The sequence below is a fragment of the Zea mays genome, chromosome 2, assembly GCF_902167145.1.
Source record: "Zea mays cultivar B73 chromosome 2, Zm-B73-REFERENCE-NAM-5.0, whole genome shotgun sequence".
Lineage (NCBI taxonomy): Eukaryota > Viridiplantae > Streptophyta > Magnoliopsida > Poales > Poaceae > Zea > Zea mays.
The window spans coordinates 227,604,661-227,623,108 of NC_050097.1; the positions used below are offsets into that span (position 1 = coordinate 227,604,661).

Sequence of the window (18,448 nt, forward strand, 5' to 3'; positions counted from 1 at the left end):
CCCTCTTGGTTTATTTTCCATGAATTTGTCAAGGAGAGCATGAAGTGATAGGTCTGTCAGTGGATCACCACCATAAACAAATGCAAGGAAACACTGGGTATGATCACAAGTAAAGAGTCTCACAAACAGTTCATATATATGTTAACCACCATAATCAATGACTTATTCGTTTCTAAAAAATGATGGCAAAAAATATTAAGTAAATAACAACTTTGGTGCTCTACATAGAAGTGCCCATACAAACAGACGAACTTGAACTGGAGGTGTGTTTCAAGTCATGATTAAACAATGCTCAGTTAGTTGTAACTACTCGATAAAAAATCACAGATTCACAGGTCTTCTTTTAATTGGACTTAAGTTTGACCAACATTTTAGTACAAAAACTACTGCAGGCTACATCACTCCAATAAATAAAAAGATGAAGTCCATGTTACCTTTCCGGTGATCATTGTATACATGTTCAGAACATCTGTTACAGTTGTCTCAAAATGTGTGGTCGCATCATAGCTCTGCATAGTGAAACAGCCAGAAAAATTTAGTAGAATGTTTAAACAGTGAAGTTAAATGTTCATTCTGCTAACATAAACTGCAAATCTTACTGTCGAGACAAAGCAATTATCAAGAGATGGTTCATTCACTGGTTCATATCTGTCATAGATATCATAAAAAATCTCATCTACAGAACCAAGTAGATCAATTCCAGGCTTTAGCTTAGACTGGGGATTATCAGTCTCTGCTTCTGCAGACACAAATGCAATGAACTTCCCTCTTGGTGCAACATTGTGCGTGTATGAGCAACAGAAAACATACCTAGAAAGAGAATACCGACAGAAATATCATAACTGTGTCAAGCATAGTGATCTGTTTGATAAAAGTGTTTAAGTAAATCTAGTCATTAATGAAATGAAAACTATTTCAGCATGAGAGAAGGCCTCACATGTCTGATCTGCGTCCAAGTTGCTTCTGAGGCAAAATAATTTGAACCGAGTGGGACTCGTTTGTATTAGGGATTGGGTGGCTCATGATAGCAATTGCATGAACAACTCTACCAATCTTCCTAACCTGTCGAGAAACATTAGGGTGGCAAAAAATGAGAAAAAAAGTTTACCAAAAACACCAGAAGGTCATATAATAACAAATACTTTTTCAAGATGGAAAAAATTAGTAAATTAGCTTGTCATCAAGCAAAATATAAGTATTTGGCACCGAAATAACCAAGCCCTCTAAAATTTGGATATAGAGAGTATTCACCTTGTTTTGTAAATACGAAGGATCACACACCACCTTCTTGCACTTTGCAGTTTCACCTTCAGATGTGACACCACATACTTTCCCCTCCATATCGAATTCAACCTATAAAATGAGGCAACACAGGAAAAAAATGAGAGCATTTTCAGAGTCTGCATTCTGAATTGCAGAAGAAAGCTATGGCTAAGCTTTTGGTACTGCAGTTCAAGATTCTATACAGAAAGGGAAAAGAGAACTTAGCAGATGATGCCTTGTCAAGGATTGGGCATGCTATGGTTGTGCACACAATAACGGAGGTCAAGCCTCAGTGGGTTCAAGAAGTTCTCAATTCTTATGTCACAGATGCTACAGCACAGCAGTTATTAGCTCTGCTGGCTTTGCAAAGTCCTAATGAGCAAGGGTATTCTTTGTATCAAGGCATCATCAGAAACGGAGCTCAGATTTGGTTGGCTGATAATTCTACATTGAAAACCAAAGTAATAGTAACAATGCATGACAGTGTGATAGGGGACACTCTGGCATTGAAGCTACTTACCAGAGAGTCAAGAAAGTGTTCTGTTGGATAGGTTTGAAAGAGGATGTGGCTAATTTTGTCAGGTAGTGCAGTACCTGTCAACGGGCTAAGGCTGAGAGAATTCACATTCCAAGGTTGCTGCAACCTTTACCCACTCCTCAAGGAGCATGTCAAGATTTAACGATGGACTCTATTGAAGGATTGCCAAAATCAGATGGGTATGATACTATTTTGGTGGTGTCCGGATTAGCGAGGTGAAAAAGAAGACCTTGCAATCTGGCTTGTTTAACATGTAAGTACCACCATAAACAACACTCAGTCGTGCAAAACCCTGTAGCCCAAAACAAGCACTGATCATCAACAAGGAACATGTGCCTACTCGAGAAGTATTACATTAACAAATTCGATTTTGATAGACCTGTGGTAGCTCACCCAGCCCATATAGTGGATAGATATAAGGTGATCCTCCTTTGAAAGCGTGCAAGAGAGTCTGCATATAGGTAAAGGCACACATTAGGTAAATATAACTGCACTATATAAAGGAAATATATTCCAAGCATTAGGAACCACACAAGTTTATCCATAGCAACAGCTAGGGAGCAGCTTTGGCCAAGACTTACTTTCATCCTTTTCACTGTATCAAGTGCTGGTTCATCGAGATAACGATCATCTCTATGAAGAGCAAGTGCATGTCCAACGAAATCCACTGTATCATCACTTAAACCATATTTTTTGAAATACACATGGAACATGGAGTTACCTTTGTGCAGAAAGAGGTTAGTTATTTGCCATTGCAAAATTTGCAATCCCAAAATGTGTCACTGACATGTTGATCATGGACCCACATGTCATGAACACATTAAGGGGACTGGAACATGCATATGTCGAATTTTACATAAGAACATAGCAGCAACATGCAAGAAATATCTTCGCACCGCATATGGAATAAAATGCTATTCATGCTATTCAACGTGTAATATGCCAAAAAATCCACCTCTTCCACATTTCTTTCAGAAGTCTTACCGCCAGGCACCAAAGCTTCAGAGTCTTTGACTCTTTGTTGTTACTACTACAAGTAGCATGTAATAAGCACACTGGTAGATATCAGTAACAATAGTACTGCAGCATTTTGACCTTATCAGTAACAATAGTACATTTCTTCCATCATATGCAGTAAAATTCAATGCTCATTGGTCACTCAAGTATACATGCTCTAGACATACTATTCAAATGTATAGTTTTTGTTATATATCTAAAAATACGGATAAAATGTTGGCAACCATATTCCATATTCAATACGAGCAAAACCATATTCCATATTCAATACGGATAAAATGTTGGCAGCCATGGTACTCTAGTCAATTGCATGGCTGATTGTTTAGATTCACACAAACAAAGCTCAGAGGGGACAACAAATTCACCTTGCTCAGTGTTTCTTGAATCTCAGCGCTCTTGAAGGTTGCATCTGTTAGAATGAAGGTCCACACATTGTCGCAGACCCTGTTGGTGTGCAGATGACCCTGTACAGTGATAAGGAAAGCCATCACAGATCTAGTCTGATAAGGTTTCAACTACCGAAATGGAAAGAAATATTGAGTACTGAGCTAGGAAAGCTACGAATCTAAAACCAAAAATCTGGTGGCGAAAGTAATGACAGGAGAAATAATAAGAAGAGAACAAATGAAAGAAAAGCTCGCTTTTTTCATCGCCAGAAGGAATGGAATTTGTTCCATACTTAAAGCTACCAGTTTCCAGCATAATAACAATTTTAGTGTGTGACTGAAGAAGTAACACATTGTATTTTTTTGTTTCCAATCAATGAACAAATGCACTTACATCAGGTAACAAAGAAAAATATGTTGAACTTTAAACTAAGAAAATGTTATCCCCGTTCGTTTATAGGTGGTACCAGTATTTATTTATTCCAACCATGGGAGCATGGGACAAACTGATGCCCTTCCTAGCCCATGCCTGTGAAGGATCCATATAACTTTGCCTAGTATCCAGGTGCCCACAAATGGTGCTGCCGATATTTCGGACGAACGCAGAGTTGGATATTTCCACAGCAAAACTAAGGAATAAAATAGTAGTGAAATAATATTTACCTCTCTGCGGGCTGGGTGGCATGCCTCGTACTGTCGCCACCTCACGCTGATTTAAAAAGAAGAGAATGGTTATAATTTGAAAAGAAAAGAGTACAATGTCTAATATTGTTGCCACACAAATATTGTATCCATGGCATCCTTGCTTTCTTGTTCTCACGAGTCCTGGATTAGTAGGTTTACAGAAGAAGCCTCTCTCTATGTTGACAGGTTTGCTGGTGCAGTAGCTGCCTAATAGGAAGTTAACTAAGTAAAAGGAAATAAACCACAGAACAAGCAATAATCACTTGCATCTTCATGCCATCTTCAGCAAGCCACAAGTAATCAGACTCGTGGGATATGAACTTATGAAGTTAGAAGGTATTCGGGTTTGGATCTTCAATCCATCAAGCAAGCATATTCAATACCTACACAAGATTCCTTGCAGTAATCAGTCAAACAACATTAAAAAATAAAACACAGTGTACACTTATAATAAAAGTTTCTCAAGTTATGAGCATAAAAGTCAACAAAATTGATAAATGATAGTCAGAAATACACTATACTCAAGAGTGAAGACAAAGAAATCCATCCCAGACAAAGGACTGTGGATTGAACATATCATTCCAATATCACAAACTGTTACAAAGAGAAAAACATTTGAATAGTTTGAACATATCATTCAACTAATGTCTTGTTTGGCATAATCATGTACTGTTACAAAGGACTGTGGATTGCATAACTGGATATAGTTAGCAAAACCACAAGTGCTTGTAGCATAAAATGCATTTTTCATGATTACATGATACAGATCACATGACAATTCAGGAGAGTAGTGGGTTAATGCCATAGTAAGCTAAGACAACACAAGCTGAAAGTTAAATGAAGCACTGAAATCTCAAACATCTTGACCTTGTGATGCCTGCAGCAAGAAGTAGTATAGAATAAAATAGTAGTGAAATCACAGCAAAACTAAGGAATAAAATAGTAGTGAAATAATATTTACCTCTCTGCGGACTGGGTGGCGTGCCTCGTACTGTCGCCGCCTCACACTGGTCTGTTCTTCATTTTCTTGTAACTGTAGCACACTAACATTCTCTTCAGATGCCAATATATTACTTCTCTGAACGTCTACATGGAGTCTTAAGAAGTAGTATAGATTAACAAAGAAGAGAAGACTTCTTCCTTCGTTGCCGTCTCCAGCCCATTCCAATTCTTGATTACATCGCCCCACCATCCACCACTCCCCGAATCCTTCCAACATCCTCGTTGTCCAGTCCACCACCTGCACACGCAATGGCCAGCGGCTAGGCGGCACCAACCAGATCACAAGGATTCGTTTCATCCGGCAGCGCAACTCTAGAGCCTCCATGGGCAGCTATGCGTAGAAGTACTGCATGACATTTGATTCGCAAGTATCGAGATTGTAAAGGTTAGAGATGCAACCTTGATGCCCTTATAGATGAGGTCCTTCTCCCAGAGCTTTGCAAACACCCACCAGAGTACCAGACGCTCTCCATGAAGTTGAGGTTCATGGTCTTGTAGTCGTTCTTGAAGTCAATCCACCTCCTCGTACGTGTGACCATGGCCTCCCACTCAGAGATGTACTTAGGGACAATGTTGTGGCACGTCTCGTTGTACTTGCCGAGGTCGAACACCTGCTGCCGGTTGGTGATGCGATATCGAACAGTATTGAGGAAATTAGACGGAAGGAAGGAGCGACAAATAATGACACCAGCCATCCATCCCCCGCTGGCGACGTACCTGATGTAACTGGCGAGGTCGAGACAAAGAGAATGACCCACACCGCCCGCCTCGCTACATTTGCATGCCACGCACCATGGCACCGTGGATGGCCTCCTCCAGGCGCCGGATCTCGACCTCCCCCTCGGTTGCATCTACCTTCGGCCAAACCACCGTAAAAATATGAGATTATATTTTGGTGTCCATACCAAAGTAAAAATTTGACAAAACCACAGTAAAAAATACATAGTAAGTTAAATTTCAAAGGCAAAACCATAGTAAATATTCAAAGTAAGTTAAAATTCGAACACCAAACCATAGTAAAAATGGGTGACCGTTCTCGTGTTAAATTACCTTTTATTTGTTTTAAGGGGCGTTTTTCGGGTACTTTGTGCGGAGGAAGGATGTCCAGTGCCGTGGGCGAGCCGAGCACGGAGGTGTGGGCATAAGAGGAAGGAGGACGCGGGATATGACGGATGCGATCATACCAGCACTAAAGCACCGGATCCCATCAGAACTCCGAAGTTAAGCGTGCTTGGGCGAGAGTAGTACTAGGATGGGTGACCTCCTGGGAAGTCCTCGTGTTGCATTCCTTTTTTTTGGTTTTATTTTTGTTTGTTTTTCGAACACCAAACCATAGTAAAAATGGGTGACCGTTCTCGTGTTAAATTACCTTTTATTTGTTTTAAGGGGCGTTTTTCGGGTACTTTGTGCGGAGGAAGGATGTCCAGTGCCGTGGGCGAGCCGAGCACGGAGGTGTGGGCATAAGAGGAAGGAGGACGCAGGATATGACGGATGCGATCATACCAGCACTAAAGCACCGGATCCCATCAGAACTCCGAAGTTAAGCGTGCTTGGGCGAGAGTAGTACTAGGATGGGTGACCTCCTGGGAAGTCCTCGTGTTGCATTCCTTTTTTTTGGTTTTATTTTTGTTTGTTTTTCGAACACCAAACCATAGTAAAAATGGGTGACCGTTCTCGTGTTAAATTACCTTTTATTTGTTTTAAGGGGTGTTTTTCGGGTACTTTGTGCGGAGGAAGGATGTCCAGTGCCGTGGGCGAGCCGAGCACGGAGGTGTGGGCATAAGAGGAAGGAGGACGCAGGATATGACGGATGCGATCATACCAGCACTAAAGCACCGGATCCCATCAGAACTCCGAAGTTAAGCGTGCTTGGGCGAGAGTAGTACTAGGATGGGTGACCTCCTGGGAAGTCCTCGTGTTGCATTCCTTTTTTTTTGGTTTTATTTTTGTTTGTTTTTCGAACACCAAACCATAGTAAAAATGGGTGACCGTTCTCGTGTTAAATTACCTTTTATTTGTTTTAAGGGGCGTTTTTCGGGTACTTTGTGCGGAGGAAGGATGTCCAGTGCCGTGGGCGAGCCGAGCACGGAGGTGTGGGCATAAGAGGAAGGAGGACGCGGGATATGACGGATGCGATCATACCAGCACTAAAGCACCGGATCCCATCAGAACTCCGAAGTTAAGCGTGCTTGGGCGAGAGTAGTACTAGGATGGGTGACCTCCTGGGAAGTCCTCGTGTTGCATTCCTTTTTTTTGGTTTTATTTTTGTTTGTTTTTCGAACACCAAACCATAGTAAAAATGGGTGACCGTTCTCGTGTTAAATTACCTTTTATTTGTTTTAAGGGGCGTTTTTTCGGGTACTTTGTGCGGAGGAAGGATGTCCAGTGCCGTGGGCGAGCCGAGCACGGAGGTGTGGGCATAAGAGGAAGGAGGACGCAGGATATGACGGATGCGATCATACCAGCACTAAAGCACCGGATCCCATCAGAACTCCGAAGTTAAGCGTGCTTGGGCGAGAGTAGTACTAGGATGGGTGACCTCCTGGGAAGTCCTCGTGTTGCATACCTTTTTTTTGGTTTTATTTTTGTTTGTTTTTCGAACACCAAACCATAGTAAAAATGGGTGACCGTTCTCGTGTTAAATTACCTTTTATTTGTTTTAAGGGGTGTTTTTCGGGTACTTTGTGCGGAGGAAGGATGTCCAGTGCCGTGGGCGAGCCGAGCACGGAGGTGTGGGCATAAGAGGAAGGAGGACGCAGGATATGACGGATGCGATCATACCAGCACTAAAGCACCGGATCCCATCAGAACTCCGAAGTTAAGCGTGCTTGGGCGAGAGTAGTACTAGGATGGGTGACCTCCTGGGAAGTCCTCGTGTTGCATTCCTTTTTTTTTGGTTTTATTTTTGTTTGTTTTTCGAACACCAAACCATAGTAAAAATGGGTGACCGTTCTCGTGTTAAATTACCTTTTATTTGTTTTAAGGGGCGTTTTTCGGGTACTTTGTGCGGAGGAAGGATGTCCAGTGCCGTGGGCGAGCCGAGCACGGAGGTGTGGGCATAAGAGGAAGGAGGACGCAGGATATGACGGATGCGATCATACCAGCACTAAAGCACCGGATCCCATCAGAACTCCGAAGTTAAGCGTGCTTGGGCGAGAGTAGTACTAGGATGGGTGACCTCCTGGGAAGTCCTCGTGTTGCATTCCTTTTTTTTGGTTTTATTTTTGTTTGTTTTTCGAACACCAAACCATAGTAAAAATGGGTGACCGTTCTCGTGTTAAATTACCTTTTATTTGTTTTAAGGGGCGTTTTTCGGGTACTTTGTGCGGAGGAAGGATGTCCAGTGCCGTGGGCGAGCCGAGCACGGAGGTGTGGGCATAAGAGGAAGGAGGACGCAGGATATGATGGATGCGATCATACCAGCACTAAAGCACCGGATCCCATCAGAACTCCGAAGTTAAGCGTGCTTGGGCGAGAGTAGTACTAGGATGGGTGACCTCCTGGGAAGTCCTCGTGTTGCATTCCTTTTTTTTGGTTTTATTTTTGTTTGTTTTTCGAACACCAAACCATAGTAAAAATGGGTGACCGTTCTCGTGTTAAATTACCTTTTATTTGTTTTAAAGGGGCGTTTTTCGGGTACTTTGTGCGGAGGAAGGATGTCCAGTGCCGTGGGCGAGCCGAGCACGGAGGTGTGGGCATAAGAGGAAGGAGGACGCAGGATATGACGGATGCGATCATACCAGCACTAAAGCACCGGATCCCATCAGAACTCCGAAGTTAAGCGTGCTTGGGCGAGAGTAGTACTAGGATGGGTGACCTCCTGGGAAGTCCTCGTGTTGCATTCCTTTTTTTTGGTTTTATTTTTGTTTGTTTTTCGAACACCAAACCATAGTAAAAATGGGTGACCGTTCTCGTGTTAAATTACCTTTTATTTGTTTTAAGGGGCGTTTTTCGGGTACTTTGTGCGGAGGAAGGATGTCCAGTGCCGTGGGCGAGCCGAGCACGGAGGTGTGGGCATAAGAGGAAGGAGGACGCAGGATATGACGGATGCGATCATACCAGCACTAAAGCACCGGATCCCATCAGAACTCCGAAGTTAAGCGTGCTTGGGCGAGAGTAGTACTAGGATGGGTGACCTCCTGGGAAGTCCTCGTGTTGCATTCCTTTTTTTTGGTTTTATTTTTGTTTGTTTTTCGAACACCAAACCATAGTAAAAATGGGTGACCGTTCTCGTGTTAAATTACCTTTTATTTGTTTTAAGGGGCGTTTTTCGGGTACTTTGTGCGGAGGAAGGATGTCCAGTGCCGTGGGCGAGCCGAGCACGGAGGTGTGGGCATAAGAGGAAGGAGGACGCAGGATATGACGGATGCGATCATACCAGCACTAAAGCACCGGATCCCATCAGAACTCCGAAGTTAAGCGTGCTTGGGCGAGAGTAGTACTAGGATGGGTGACCTCCTGGGAAGTCCTCGTGTTGCATTCCTTTTTTTTGGTTTTATTTTTGTTTGTTTTTCGAACACCAAACCATAGTAAAAATGGGTGACCGTTCTCGTGTTAAATTACCTTTTATTTGTTTTAAGGGGCGTTTTTCGGGTACTTTGTGCGGAGGAAGGATGTCCAGTGCCGTGGGCGAGCCGAGCACGGAGGTGTGGGCATAAGAGGAAGGAGGACGCAGGATATGACGGATGCGATCATACCAGCACTAAAGCACCGGATCCCATCAGAACTCCGAAGTTAAGCGTGCTTGGGCGAGAGTAGTACTAGGATGGGTGACCTCCTGGGAAGTCCTCGTGTTGCATTCCTTTTTTTTGGTTTTATTTTTGTTTGTTTTTCGAACACCAAACCATAGTAAAAATGGGTGACCGTTCTCGTGTTAAATTACCTTTTATTTGTTTTAAGGGGCGTTTTTCGGGTACTTTGTGCGGAGGAAGGATGTCCAGTGCCGTGGGCGAGCCGAGCACGGAGGTGTGGGCATAAGAGGAAGGAGGACGCAGGATATGACGGATGCGATCATACCAGCACTAAAGCACCGGATCCCATCAGAACTCCGAAGTTAAGCGTGCTTGGGCGAGAGTAGTACTAGGATGGGTGACCTCCTGGGAAGTCCTCGTGTTGCATTCCTTTTTTTTGGTTTTATTTTTGTTTGTTTTTCGAACACCAAACCATAGTAAAAATGGGTGACCGTTCTCGTGTTAAATTACCTTTTATTTGTTTTAAGGGGCGTTTTTCGGGTACTTTGTGCGGAGGAAGGATGTCCAGTGCCGTGGGCGAGCCGAGCACGGAGGTGTGGGCATAAGAGGAAGGAGGACGCAGGATATGACGGATGCGATCATACCAGCACTAAAGCACCGGATCCCATCAGAACTCCGAAGTTAAGCGTGCTTGGGCGAGAGTAGTACTAGGATGGGTGACCTCCTGGGAAGTCCTCGTGTTGCATTCCTTTTTTTTGGTTTTATTTTTGTTTGTTTTTCGAACACCAAACCATAGTAAAAATGGGTGACCGTTCTCGTGTTAAATTACCTTTTATTTGTTTTAAGGGGCGTTTTTCGGGTACTTTGTGCGGAGGAAGGATGTCCAGTGCCGTGGGCGAGCCGAGCACGGAGGTGTGGGCATAAGAGGAAGGAGGACGCAGGATATGACGGATGCGATCATACCAGCACTAAAGCACCGGATCCCATCAGAACTCCGAAGTTAAGCGTGCTTGGGCGAGAGTAGTACTAGGATGGGTGACCTCCTGGGAAGTCCTCGTGTTGCATTCCTTTTTTTTGGTTTTATTTTTGTTTGTTTTTCGAACACCAAACCATAGTAAAAATGGGTGACCGTTCTCGTGTTAAATTACCTTTTATTTGTTTTAAGGGGCGTTTTTCGGGTACTTTGTGCGGAGGAAGGATGTCCAGTGCCGTGGGCGAGCCGAGCACGGAGGTGTGGGCATAAGAGGAAGGAGGACGCAGGATATGACGGATGCGATCATACCAGCACTAAAGCACCGGATCCCATCAGAACTCCGAAGTTAAGCGTGCTTGGGCGAGAGTAGTACTAGGATGGGTGACCTCCTGGGAAGTCCTCGTGTTGCATTCCTTTTTTTTTGGTTTTATTTTTGTTTGTTTTTCGAACACCAAACCATAGTAAAAATGGGTGACCGTTCTCGTGTTAAATTACCTTTTATTTGTTTTAAGGGGCGTTTTTCGGGTACTTTGTGCGGAGGAAGGATGTCCAGTGCCGTGGGCGAGCCGAGCACGGAGGTGTGGGCATAAGAGGAAGGAGGACGCAGGATATGACGGATGCGATCATACCAGCACTAAAGCACCGGATCCCATCAGAACTCCGAAGTTAAGCGTGCTTGGGCGAGAGTAGTACTAGGATGGGTGACCTCCTGGGAAGTCCTCGTGTTGCATTCCTTTTTTTTGGTTTTATTTTTGTTTGTTTTTCGAACACCAAACCATAGTAAAAATGGGTGACCGTTCTCGTGTTAAATTACCTTTTATTTGTTTTAAGGGGCGTTTTTCGGGTACTTTGTGCGGAGGAAGGATGTCCAGTGCCGTGGGCGAGCCGAGCACGGAGGTGTGGGCATAAGAGGAAGGAGGACGCAGGATATGACGGATGCGATCATACCAGCACTAAAGCACCGGATCCCATCAGAACTCCGAAGTTAAGCGTGCTTGGGCGAGAGTAGTACTAGGATGGGTGACCTCCTGGGAAGTCCTCGTGTTGCATTCCTTTTTTTTTGGTTTTATTTTTGTTTGTTTTTCGAACACCAAACCATAGTAAAAATGGGTGACCGTTCTCGTGTTAAATTACCTTTTATTTGTTTTAAGGGGCGTTTTTCGGGTACTTTGTGCGGAGGAAGGATGTCCAGTGCCGTGGGCGAGCCGAGCACGGAGGTGTGGGCATAAGAGGAAGGAGGACGCAGGATATGACGGATGCGATCATACCAGCACTAAAGCACCGGATCCCATCAGAACTCCGAAGTTAAGCGTGCTTGGGCGAGAGTAGTACTAGGATGGGTGACCTCCTGGGAAGTCCTCGTGTTGCATTCCTTTTTTTTGGTTTTATTTTTGTTTGTTTTTCGAACACCAAACCATAGTAAAAATGGGTGACCGTTCTCGTGTTAAATTACCTTTTATTTGTTTTAAGGGGCGTTTTTCGGGTACTTTGTGCGGAGGAAGGATGTCCAGTGCCGTGGGCGAGCCGAGCACGGAGGTGTGGGCATAAGAGGAAGGAGGACGCAGGATATGACGGATGCGATCATACCAGCACTAAAGCACCGGATCCCATCAGAACTCCGAAGTTAAGCGTGCTTGGGCGAGAGTAGTACTAGGATGGGTGACCTCCTGGGAAGTCCTCGTGTTGCATTCCTTTTTTTTTGGTTTTATTTTTGTTTGTTTTTCGAACACCAAACCATAGTAAAAATGGGTGACCGTTCTCGTGTTAAATTACCTTTTATTTGTTTTAAGGGGCGTTTTTCGGGTACTTTGTGCGGAGGAAGGATGTCCAGTGCCGTGGGCGAGCCGAGCACGGAGGTGTGGGCATAAGAGGAAGGAGGACGCAGGATATGACGGATGCGATCATACCAGCACTAAAGCACCGGATCCCATCAGAACTCCGAAGTTAAGCGTGCTTGGGCGAGAGTAGTACTAGGATGGGTGACCTCCTGGGAAGTCCTCGTGTTGCATTCCTTTTTTTTGGTTTTATTTTTGTTTGTTTTTCGAACACCAAACCATAGTAAAAATGGGTGACCGTTCTCGTGTTAAATTACCTTTTATTTGTTTTAAGGGGCGTTTTTCGGGTACTTTGTGCGGAGGAAGGATGTCCAGTGCCGTGGGCGAGCCGAGCACGGAGGTGTGGGCATAAGAGGAAGGAGGACGCAGGATATGACGGATGCGATCATACCAGCACTAAAGCACCGGATCCCATCAGAACTCCGAAGTTAAGCGTGCTTGGGCGAGAGTAGTACTAGGATGGGTGACCTCCTGGGAAGTCCTCGTGTTGCATTCCTTTTTTTTGGTTTTATTTTTGTTTGTTTTTCGAACACCAAACCATAGTAAAAATGGGTGACCGTTCTCGTGTTAAATTACCTTTTATTTGTTTTAAGGGGCGTTTTTCGGGTACTTTGTGCGGAGGAAGGATGTCCAGTGCCGTGGGCGAGCCGAGCACGGAGGTGTGGGCATAAGAGGAAGGAGGACGCAGGATATGACGGATGCGATCATACCAGCACTAAAGCACCGGATCCCATCAGAACTCCGAAGTTAAGCGTGCTTGGGCGAGAGTAGTACTAGGATGGGTGACCTCCTGGGAAGTCCTCGTGTTGCATTCCTTTTTTTTGGTTTTATTTTTGTTTGTTTTTCGAACACCAAACCATAGTAAAAATGGGTGACCGTTCTCGTGTTAAATTACCTTTTATTTGTTTTAAGGGGCGTTTTTCGGGTACTTTGTGCGGAGGAAGGATGTCCAGTGCCGTGGGCGAGCCGAGCACGGAGGTGTGGGCATAAGAGGAAGGAGGACGCAGGATATGACGGATGCGATCATACCAGCACTAAAGCACCGGATCCCATCAGAACTCCGAAGTTAAGCGTGCTTGGGCGAGAGTAGTACTAGGATGGGTGACCTCCTGGGAAGTCCTCGTGTTGCATTCCTTTTTTTTTGGTTTTATTTTTGTTTGTTTTTCGAACACCAAACCATAGTAAAAATGGGTGACCGTTCTCGTGTTAAATTACCTTTTATTTGTTTTAAGGGGCGTTTTTCGGGTACTTTGTGCGGAGGAAGGATGTCCAGTGCCGTGGGCGAGCCGAGCACGGAGGTGTGGGCATAAGAGGAAGGAGGACGCAGGATATGACGGATGCGATCATACCAGCACTAAAGCACCGGATCCCATCAGAACTCCGAAGTTAAGCGTGCTTGGGCGAGAGTAGTACTAGGATGGGTGACCTCCTGGGAAGTCCTCGTGTTGCATTCCTTTTTTTTGGTTTTATTTTTGTTTGTTTTTCGAACACCAAACCATAGTAAAAATGGGTGACCGTTCTCGTGTTAAATTACCTTTTATTTGTTTTAAGGGGCGTTTTTCGGGTACTTTGTGCGGAGGAAGGATGTCCAGTGCCGTGGGCGAGCCGAGCACGGAGGTGTGGGCATAAGAGGAAGGAGGACGCAGGATATGACGGATGCGATCATACCAGCACTAAAGCACCGGATCCCATCAGAACTCCGAAGTTAAGCGTGCTTGGGCGAGAGTAGTACTAGGATGGGTGACCTCCTGGGAAGTCCTCGTGTTGCATTCCTTTTTTTTTGGTTTTATTTTTGTTTGTTTTTCGAACACCAAACCATAGTAAAAATGGGTGACCGTTCTCGTGTTAAATTACCTTTTATTTGTTTTAAGGGGCGTTTTTTCGGGTACTTTGTGCGGAGGAAGGATGTCCAGTGCCGTGGGCGAGCCGAGCACGGAGGTGTGGGCATAAGAGGAAGGAGGACGCAGGATATGACGGATGCGATCATACCAGCACTAAAGCACCGGATCCCATCAGAACTCCGAAGTTAAGCGTGCTTGGGCGAGAGTAGTACTAGGATGGGTGACCTCCTGGGAAGTCCTCGTGTTGCATTCCTTTTTTTTTGGTTTTATTTTTGTTTGTTTTTCGAACACCAAACCATAGTAAAAATGGGTGACCGTTCTCGTGTTAAATTACCTTTTATTTGTTTTAAGGGGCGTTTTTCGGGTACTTTGTGCGGAGGAAGGATGTCCAGTGCCGTGGGCGAGCCGAGCACGGAGGTGTGGGCATAAGAGGAAGGAGGACGCAGGATATGACGGATGCGATCATACCAGCACTAAAGCACCGGATCCCATCAGAACTCCGAAGTTAAGCGTGCTTGGGCGAGAGTAGTACTAGGATGGGTGACCTCCTGGGAAGTCCTCGTGTTGCATTCCTTTTTTTTGGTTTTATTTTTGTTTGTTTTTCGAACACCAAACCATAGTAAAAATGGGTGACCGTTCTCGTGTTAAATTACCTTTTATTTGTTTTAAGGGGCGTTTTTCGGGTACTTTGTGCGGAGGAAGGATGTCCAGTGCCGTGGGCGAGCCGAGCACGGAGGTGTGGGCATAAGAGGAAGGAGGACGCAGGATATGACGGATGCGATCATACCAGCACTAAAGCACCGGATCCCATCAGAACTCCGAAGTTAAGCGTGCTTGGGCGAGAGTAGTACTAGGATGGGTGACCTCCTGGGAAGTCCTCGTGTTGCATTCCTTTTTTTTGGTTTTATTTTTGTTTGTTTTTCGAACACCAAACCATAGTAAAAATGGGTGACCGTTCTCGTGTTAAATTACCTTTTATTTGTTTTAAGGGGCGTTTTTTCGGGTACTTTGTGCGGAGGAAGGATGTCCAGTGCCGTGGGCGAGCCGAGCACGGAGGTGTGGGCATAAGAGGAAGGAGGACGCAGGATATGACGGATGCGATCATACCAGCACTAAAGCACCGGATCCCATCAGAACTCCGAAGTTAAGCGTGCTTGGGCGAGAGTAGTACTAGGATGGGTGACCTCCTGGGAAGTCCTCGTGTTGCATTCCTTTTTTTTTGGTTTTATTTTTGTTTGTTTTTCGAACACCAAACCATAGTAAAAATGGGTGACCGTTCTCGTGTTAAATTACCTTTTATTTGTTTTAAGGGGCGTTTTTCGGGTACTTTGTGCGGAGGAAGGATGTCCAGTGCCGTGGGCGAGCCGAGCACGGAGGTGTGGGCATAAGAGGAAGGAGGACGCAGGATATGACGGATGCGATCATACCAGCACTAAAGCACCGGATCCCATCAGAACTCCGAAGTTAAGCGTGCTTGGGCGAGAGTAGTACTAGGATGGGTGACCTCCTGGGAAGTCCTCGTGTTGCATTCCTTTTTTTTTGGTTTTATTTTTGTTTGTTTTTCGAACACCAAACCATAGTAAAAATGGGTGACCGTTCTCGTGTTAAATTACCTTTTATTTGTTTTAAGGGGCGTTTTTCGGGTACTTTGTGCGGAGGAAGGATGTCCAGTGCCGTGGGCGAGCCGAGCACGGAGGTGTGGGCATAAGAGGAAGGAGGACGCAGGATATGACGGATGCGATCATACCAGCACTAAAGCACCGGATCCCATCAGAACTCCGAAGTTAAGCGTGCTTGGGCGAGAGTAGTACTAGGATGGGTGACCTCCTGGGAAGTCCTCGTGTTGCATTCCTTTTTTTTGGTTTTATTTTTGTTTGTTTTTCGAACACCAAACCATAGTAAAAATGGGTGACCGTTCTCGTGTTAAATTACCTTTTATTTGTTTTAAGGGGCGTTTTTCGGGTACTTTGTGCGGAGGAAGGATGTCCAGTGCCGTGGGCGAGCCGAGCACGGAGGTGTGGGCATAAGAGGAAGGAGGACGCAGGATATGACGGATGCGATCATACCAGCACTAAAGCACCGGATCCCATCAGAACTCCGAAGTTAAGCGTGCTTGGGCGAGAGTAGTACTAGGATGGGTGACCTCCTGGGAAGTCCTCGTGTTGCATTCCTTTTTTTTTGGTTTTATTTTTGTTTGTTTTTCGAACACCAAACCATAGTAAAAATGGGTGACCGTTCTCGTGTTAAATTACCTTTTATTTGTTTTAAGGGGCGTTTTTCGGGTACTTTGTGCGGAGGAAGGATGTCCAGTGCCGTGGGCGAGCCGAGCACGGAGGTGTGGGCATAAGAGGAAGGAGGACGCAGGATATGACGGATGCGATCATACCAGCACTAAAGCACCGGATCCCATCAGAACTCCGAAGTTAAGCGTGCTTGGGCGAGAGTAGTACTAGGATGGGTGACCTCCTGGGAAGTCCTCGTGTTGCATTCCTTTTTTTTTGGTTTTATTTTTGTTTGTTTTTCGAACACCAAACCATAGTAAAAATGGGTGACCGTTCTCGTGTTAAATTACCTTTTATTTGTTTTAAGGGGCGTTTTTCGGGTACTTTGTGCGGAGGAAGGATGTCCAGTGCCGTGGGCGAGCCGAGCACGGAGGTGTGGGCATAAGAGGAAGGAGGACGCAGGATATGACGGATGCGATCATACCAGCACTAAAGCACCGGATCCCATCAGAACTCCGAAGTTAAGCGTGCTTGGGCGAGAGTAGTACTAGGATGGGTGACCTCCTGGGAAGTCCTCGTGTTGCATTCCTTTTTTTTTGGTTTTATTTTTGTTTGTTTTTCGAACACCAAACCATAGTAAAAATGGGTGACCGTTCTCGTGTTAAATTACCTTTTATTTGTTTTAAGGGGCGTTTTTCGGGTACTTTGTGCGGAGGAAGGATGTCCAGTGCCGTGGGCGAGCCGAGCACGGAGGTGTGGGCATAAGAGGAAGGAGGACGCAGGATATGACGGATGCGATCATACCAGCACTAAAGCACCGGATCCCATCAGAACTCCGAAGTTAAGCGTGCTTGGGCGAGAGTAGTACTAGGATGGGTGACCTCCTGGGAAGTCCTCGTGTTGCATTCCTTTTTTTTTGGTTTTATTTTTGTTTGTTTTTCGAACACCAAACCATAGTAAAAATGGGTGACCGTTCTCGTGTTAAATTACCTTTTATTTGTTTTAAGGGGCGTTTTTCGGGTACTTTGTGCGGAGGAAGGATGTCCAGTGCCGTGGGCGAGCCGAGCACGGAGGTGTGGGCATAAGAGGAAGGAGGACGCAGGATATGACGGATGCGATCATACCAGCACTAAAGCACCGGATCCCATCAGAACTCCGAAGTTAAGCGTGCTTGGGCGAGAGTAGTACTAGGATGGGTGACCTCCTGGGAAGTCCTCGTGTTGCATTCCTTTTTTTTGGTTTTATTTTTGTTTGTTTTTCGAACACCAAACCATAGTAAAAATGGGTGACCGTTCTCGTGTTAAATTACCTTTTATTTGTTTTAAGGGGCGTTTTTCGGGTACTTTGTGCGGAGGAAGGATGTCCAGTGCCGTGGGCGAGCCGAGCACGGAGGTGTGGGCATAAGAGGAAGGAGGACGCAGGATATGACGGATGCGATCATACCAGCACTAAAGCACCGGATCCCATCAGAACTCCGAAGTTAAGCGTGCTTGGGCGAGAGTAGTACTAGGATGGGTGACCTCCTGGGAAGTCCTCGTGTTGCATTCCTTTTTTTTGGTTTTATTTTTGTTTGTTTTTCGAACACCAAACCATAGTAAAAATGGGTGACCGTTCTCGTGTTAAATTACCTTTTATTTGTTTTAAGGGGCGTTTTTCGGGTACTTTGTGCGGAGGAAGGATGTCCAGTGCCGTGGGCGAGCCGAGCACGGAGGTGTGGGCATAAGAGGAAGGAGGACGCAGGATATGACGGATGCGATCATACCAGCACTAAAGCACCGGATCCCATCAGAACTCCGAAGTTAAGCGTGCTTGGGCGAGAGTAGTACTAGGATGGGTGACCTCCTGGGAAGTCCTCGTGTTGCATTCCTTTTTTTTTGGTTTTATTTTTGTTTGTTTTTCGAACACCAAACCATAGTAAAAATGGGTGACCGTTCTCGTGTTAAATTACCTTTTATTTGTTTTAAGGGGCGTTTTTTCGGGTACTTTGTGCGGAGGA

The 18,448-nt window shown here is 45.2% G+C and overlaps 1 protein-coding gene and 39 non-coding genes across 40 annotated transcripts; 39 read left to right on the forward strand and 1 right to left on the reverse strand.

Moving 5' to 3' along the window:
- Positions 1–322: 322 nt before the first annotated feature.
- On the reverse strand, positions 323–5,585 carry LOC109944425 (guanosine nucleotide diphosphate dissociation inhibitor 1). Its single transcript, XM_020549185.3, has 9 exons — positions 5,342–5,585; positions 5,166–5,236; positions 3,184–3,282; positions 2,181–2,252; positions 2,031–2,093; positions 1,252–1,353; positions 938–1,062; positions 600–810; positions 323–509 (listed from the first exon to the last, which is right to left on the reverse strand). Exons 1-9 carry the CDS (start codon positions 5,583–5,585, stop codon positions 399–401), a joined length of 1,098 nt encoding a protein of 365 aa, XP_020404774.1. The 3' UTR covers positions 323–398.
- Positions 5,586–6,060: 475 nt separating this feature from the next.
- LOC111590902 (5S ribosomal RNA) lies at positions 6,061–6,179 on the forward strand. The gene has a single exon (XR_004856556.1). It is a non-coding gene; the product is annotated as a 5S ribosomal RNA (ribosomal RNA).
- A 200-nt stretch (positions 6,180–6,379) lies between these two features.
- On the forward strand, positions 6,380–6,498 carry LOC111591002 (5S ribosomal RNA). Its single transcript, XR_004856667.1, has one exon. It is a non-coding gene; the product is annotated as a 5S ribosomal RNA (ribosomal RNA).
- A 200-nt stretch (positions 6,499–6,698) lies between these two features.
- LOC111591093 (5S ribosomal RNA) lies at positions 6,699–6,817 on the forward strand. Its single transcript, XR_004856752.1, has one exon. It is a non-coding gene; the product is annotated as a 5S ribosomal RNA (ribosomal RNA).
- Positions 6,818–7,018: 201 nt separating this feature from the next.
- LOC111591104 (5S ribosomal RNA) lies at positions 7,019–7,137 on the forward strand. The gene has a single exon (XR_004856840.1). It is a non-coding gene; the product is annotated as a 5S ribosomal RNA (ribosomal RNA).
- A 201-nt stretch (positions 7,138–7,338) lies between these two features.
- LOC118476576 (5S ribosomal RNA) lies at positions 7,339–7,457 on the forward strand. Its single transcript, XR_004856691.1, has one exon. It is a non-coding gene; the product is annotated as a 5S ribosomal RNA (ribosomal RNA).
- Positions 7,458–7,657: 200 nt separating this feature from the next.
- On the forward strand, positions 7,658–7,776 carry LOC118476592 (5S ribosomal RNA). Its single transcript, XR_004856860.1, has one exon. It is a non-coding gene; the product is annotated as a 5S ribosomal RNA (ribosomal RNA).
- Positions 7,777–7,977: 201 nt separating this feature from the next.
- Positions 7,978–8,096, forward strand: LOC118476459 (5S ribosomal RNA). Its single transcript, XR_004856562.1, has one exon. It is a non-coding gene; the product is annotated as a 5S ribosomal RNA (ribosomal RNA).
- Positions 8,097–8,296: 200 nt separating this feature from the next.
- LOC111590919 (5S ribosomal RNA) lies at positions 8,297–8,415 on the forward strand. The gene has a single exon (XR_004856573.1). It is a non-coding gene; the product is annotated as a 5S ribosomal RNA (ribosomal RNA).
- Positions 8,416–8,616: 201 nt separating this feature from the next.
- On the forward strand, positions 8,617–8,735 carry LOC111590930 (5S ribosomal RNA). Its single transcript, XR_004856584.1, has one exon. It is a non-coding gene; the product is annotated as a 5S ribosomal RNA (ribosomal RNA).
- A 200-nt stretch (positions 8,736–8,935) lies between these two features.
- Positions 8,936–9,054, forward strand: LOC111590941 (5S ribosomal RNA). Its single transcript, XR_004856595.1, has one exon. It is a non-coding gene; the product is annotated as a 5S ribosomal RNA (ribosomal RNA).
- A 200-nt stretch (positions 9,055–9,254) lies between these two features.
- Positions 9,255–9,373, forward strand: LOC111590948 (5S ribosomal RNA). Its single transcript, XR_004856606.1, has one exon. It is a non-coding gene; the product is annotated as a 5S ribosomal RNA (ribosomal RNA).
- A 200-nt stretch (positions 9,374–9,573) lies between these two features.
- LOC111590959 (5S ribosomal RNA) lies at positions 9,574–9,692 on the forward strand. The gene has a single exon (XR_004856617.1). It is a non-coding gene; the product is annotated as a 5S ribosomal RNA (ribosomal RNA).
- Positions 9,693–9,892: 200 nt separating this feature from the next.
- LOC111590970 (5S ribosomal RNA) lies at positions 9,893–10,011 on the forward strand. Its single transcript, XR_004856628.1, has one exon. It is a non-coding gene; the product is annotated as a 5S ribosomal RNA (ribosomal RNA).
- A 200-nt stretch (positions 10,012–10,211) lies between these two features.
- On the forward strand, positions 10,212–10,330 carry LOC111590981 (5S ribosomal RNA). The gene has a single exon (XR_004856639.1). It is a non-coding gene; the product is annotated as a 5S ribosomal RNA (ribosomal RNA).
- A 200-nt stretch (positions 10,331–10,530) lies between these two features.
- Positions 10,531–10,649, forward strand: LOC111590988 (5S ribosomal RNA). The gene has a single exon (XR_004856650.1). It is a non-coding gene; the product is annotated as a 5S ribosomal RNA (ribosomal RNA).
- Positions 10,650–10,849: 200 nt separating this feature from the next.
- On the forward strand, positions 10,850–10,968 carry LOC111590996 (5S ribosomal RNA). Its single transcript, XR_004856661.1, has one exon. It is a non-coding gene; the product is annotated as a 5S ribosomal RNA (ribosomal RNA).
- A 201-nt stretch (positions 10,969–11,169) lies between these two features.
- LOC111591008 (5S ribosomal RNA) lies at positions 11,170–11,288 on the forward strand. The gene has a single exon (XR_004856673.1). It is a non-coding gene; the product is annotated as a 5S ribosomal RNA (ribosomal RNA).
- Positions 11,289–11,488: 200 nt separating this feature from the next.
- Positions 11,489–11,607, forward strand: LOC111591019 (5S ribosomal RNA). The gene has a single exon (XR_004856684.1). It is a non-coding gene; the product is annotated as a 5S ribosomal RNA (ribosomal RNA).
- A 201-nt stretch (positions 11,608–11,808) lies between these two features.
- Positions 11,809–11,927, forward strand: LOC111591030 (5S ribosomal RNA). Its single transcript, XR_004856695.1, has one exon. It is a non-coding gene; the product is annotated as a 5S ribosomal RNA (ribosomal RNA).
- A 200-nt stretch (positions 11,928–12,127) lies between these two features.
- On the forward strand, positions 12,128–12,246 carry LOC111590904 (5S ribosomal RNA). The gene has a single exon (XR_004856706.1). It is a non-coding gene; the product is annotated as a 5S ribosomal RNA (ribosomal RNA).
- A 201-nt stretch (positions 12,247–12,447) lies between these two features.
- LOC111591041 (5S ribosomal RNA) lies at positions 12,448–12,566 on the forward strand. The gene has a single exon (XR_004856717.1). It is a non-coding gene; the product is annotated as a 5S ribosomal RNA (ribosomal RNA).
- Positions 12,567–12,766: 200 nt separating this feature from the next.
- On the forward strand, positions 12,767–12,885 carry LOC111591052 (5S ribosomal RNA). Its single transcript, XR_004856728.1, has one exon. It is a non-coding gene; the product is annotated as a 5S ribosomal RNA (ribosomal RNA).
- A 200-nt stretch (positions 12,886–13,085) lies between these two features.
- On the forward strand, positions 13,086–13,204 carry LOC111591063 (5S ribosomal RNA). Its single transcript, XR_004856733.1, has one exon. It is a non-coding gene; the product is annotated as a 5S ribosomal RNA (ribosomal RNA).
- Positions 13,205–13,404: 200 nt separating this feature from the next.
- On the forward strand, positions 13,405–13,523 carry LOC111591074 (5S ribosomal RNA). Its single transcript, XR_004856743.1, has one exon. It is a non-coding gene; the product is annotated as a 5S ribosomal RNA (ribosomal RNA).
- Positions 13,524–13,724: 201 nt separating this feature from the next.
- LOC111591084 (5S ribosomal RNA) lies at positions 13,725–13,843 on the forward strand. The gene has a single exon (XR_004856746.1). It is a non-coding gene; the product is annotated as a 5S ribosomal RNA (ribosomal RNA).
- A 200-nt stretch (positions 13,844–14,043) lies between these two features.
- Positions 14,044–14,162, forward strand: LOC111591090 (5S ribosomal RNA). Its single transcript, XR_004856749.1, has one exon. It is a non-coding gene; the product is annotated as a 5S ribosomal RNA (ribosomal RNA).
- Positions 14,163–14,364: 202 nt separating this feature from the next.
- On the forward strand, positions 14,365–14,483 carry LOC111591092 (5S ribosomal RNA). Its single transcript, XR_004856753.1, has one exon. It is a non-coding gene; the product is annotated as a 5S ribosomal RNA (ribosomal RNA).
- Positions 14,484–14,684: 201 nt separating this feature from the next.
- Positions 14,685–14,803, forward strand: LOC111591094 (5S ribosomal RNA). The gene has a single exon (XR_004856754.1). It is a non-coding gene; the product is annotated as a 5S ribosomal RNA (ribosomal RNA).
- Positions 14,804–15,003: 200 nt separating this feature from the next.
- LOC111591095 (5S ribosomal RNA) lies at positions 15,004–15,122 on the forward strand. Its single transcript, XR_004856765.1, has one exon. It is a non-coding gene; the product is annotated as a 5S ribosomal RNA (ribosomal RNA).
- A 201-nt stretch (positions 15,123–15,323) lies between these two features.
- Positions 15,324–15,442, forward strand: LOC111591096 (5S ribosomal RNA). Its single transcript, XR_004856776.1, has one exon. It is a non-coding gene; the product is annotated as a 5S ribosomal RNA (ribosomal RNA).
- A 201-nt stretch (positions 15,443–15,643) lies between these two features.
- On the forward strand, positions 15,644–15,762 carry LOC111591097 (5S ribosomal RNA). Its single transcript, XR_004856785.1, has one exon. It is a non-coding gene; the product is annotated as a 5S ribosomal RNA (ribosomal RNA).
- Positions 15,763–15,963: 201 nt separating this feature from the next.
- On the forward strand, positions 15,964–16,082 carry LOC111591098 (5S ribosomal RNA). Its single transcript, XR_004856794.1, has one exon. It is a non-coding gene; the product is annotated as a 5S ribosomal RNA (ribosomal RNA).
- A 200-nt stretch (positions 16,083–16,282) lies between these two features.
- On the forward strand, positions 16,283–16,401 carry LOC111591099 (5S ribosomal RNA). The gene has a single exon (XR_004856804.1). It is a non-coding gene; the product is annotated as a 5S ribosomal RNA (ribosomal RNA).
- Positions 16,402–16,602: 201 nt separating this feature from the next.
- On the forward strand, positions 16,603–16,721 carry LOC111591100 (5S ribosomal RNA). Its single transcript, XR_004856815.1, has one exon. It is a non-coding gene; the product is annotated as a 5S ribosomal RNA (ribosomal RNA).
- Positions 16,722–16,922: 201 nt separating this feature from the next.
- Positions 16,923–17,041, forward strand: LOC118476586 (5S ribosomal RNA). Its single transcript, XR_004856826.1, has one exon. It is a non-coding gene; the product is annotated as a 5S ribosomal RNA (ribosomal RNA).
- Positions 17,042–17,242: 201 nt separating this feature from the next.
- Positions 17,243–17,361, forward strand: LOC118476587 (5S ribosomal RNA). Its single transcript, XR_004856835.1, has one exon. It is a non-coding gene; the product is annotated as a 5S ribosomal RNA (ribosomal RNA).
- Positions 17,362–17,562: 201 nt separating this feature from the next.
- On the forward strand, positions 17,563–17,681 carry LOC118476589 (5S ribosomal RNA). Its single transcript, XR_004856845.1, has one exon. It is a non-coding gene; the product is annotated as a 5S ribosomal RNA (ribosomal RNA).
- Positions 17,682–17,881: 200 nt separating this feature from the next.
- On the forward strand, positions 17,882–18,000 carry LOC118476590 (5S ribosomal RNA). The gene has a single exon (XR_004856850.1). It is a non-coding gene; the product is annotated as a 5S ribosomal RNA (ribosomal RNA).
- A 200-nt stretch (positions 18,001–18,200) lies between these two features.
- On the forward strand, positions 18,201–18,319 carry LOC111591106 (5S ribosomal RNA). Its single transcript, XR_004856852.1, has one exon. It is a non-coding gene; the product is annotated as a 5S ribosomal RNA (ribosomal RNA).
- Positions 18,320–18,448: the final 129 nt, after the last annotated feature.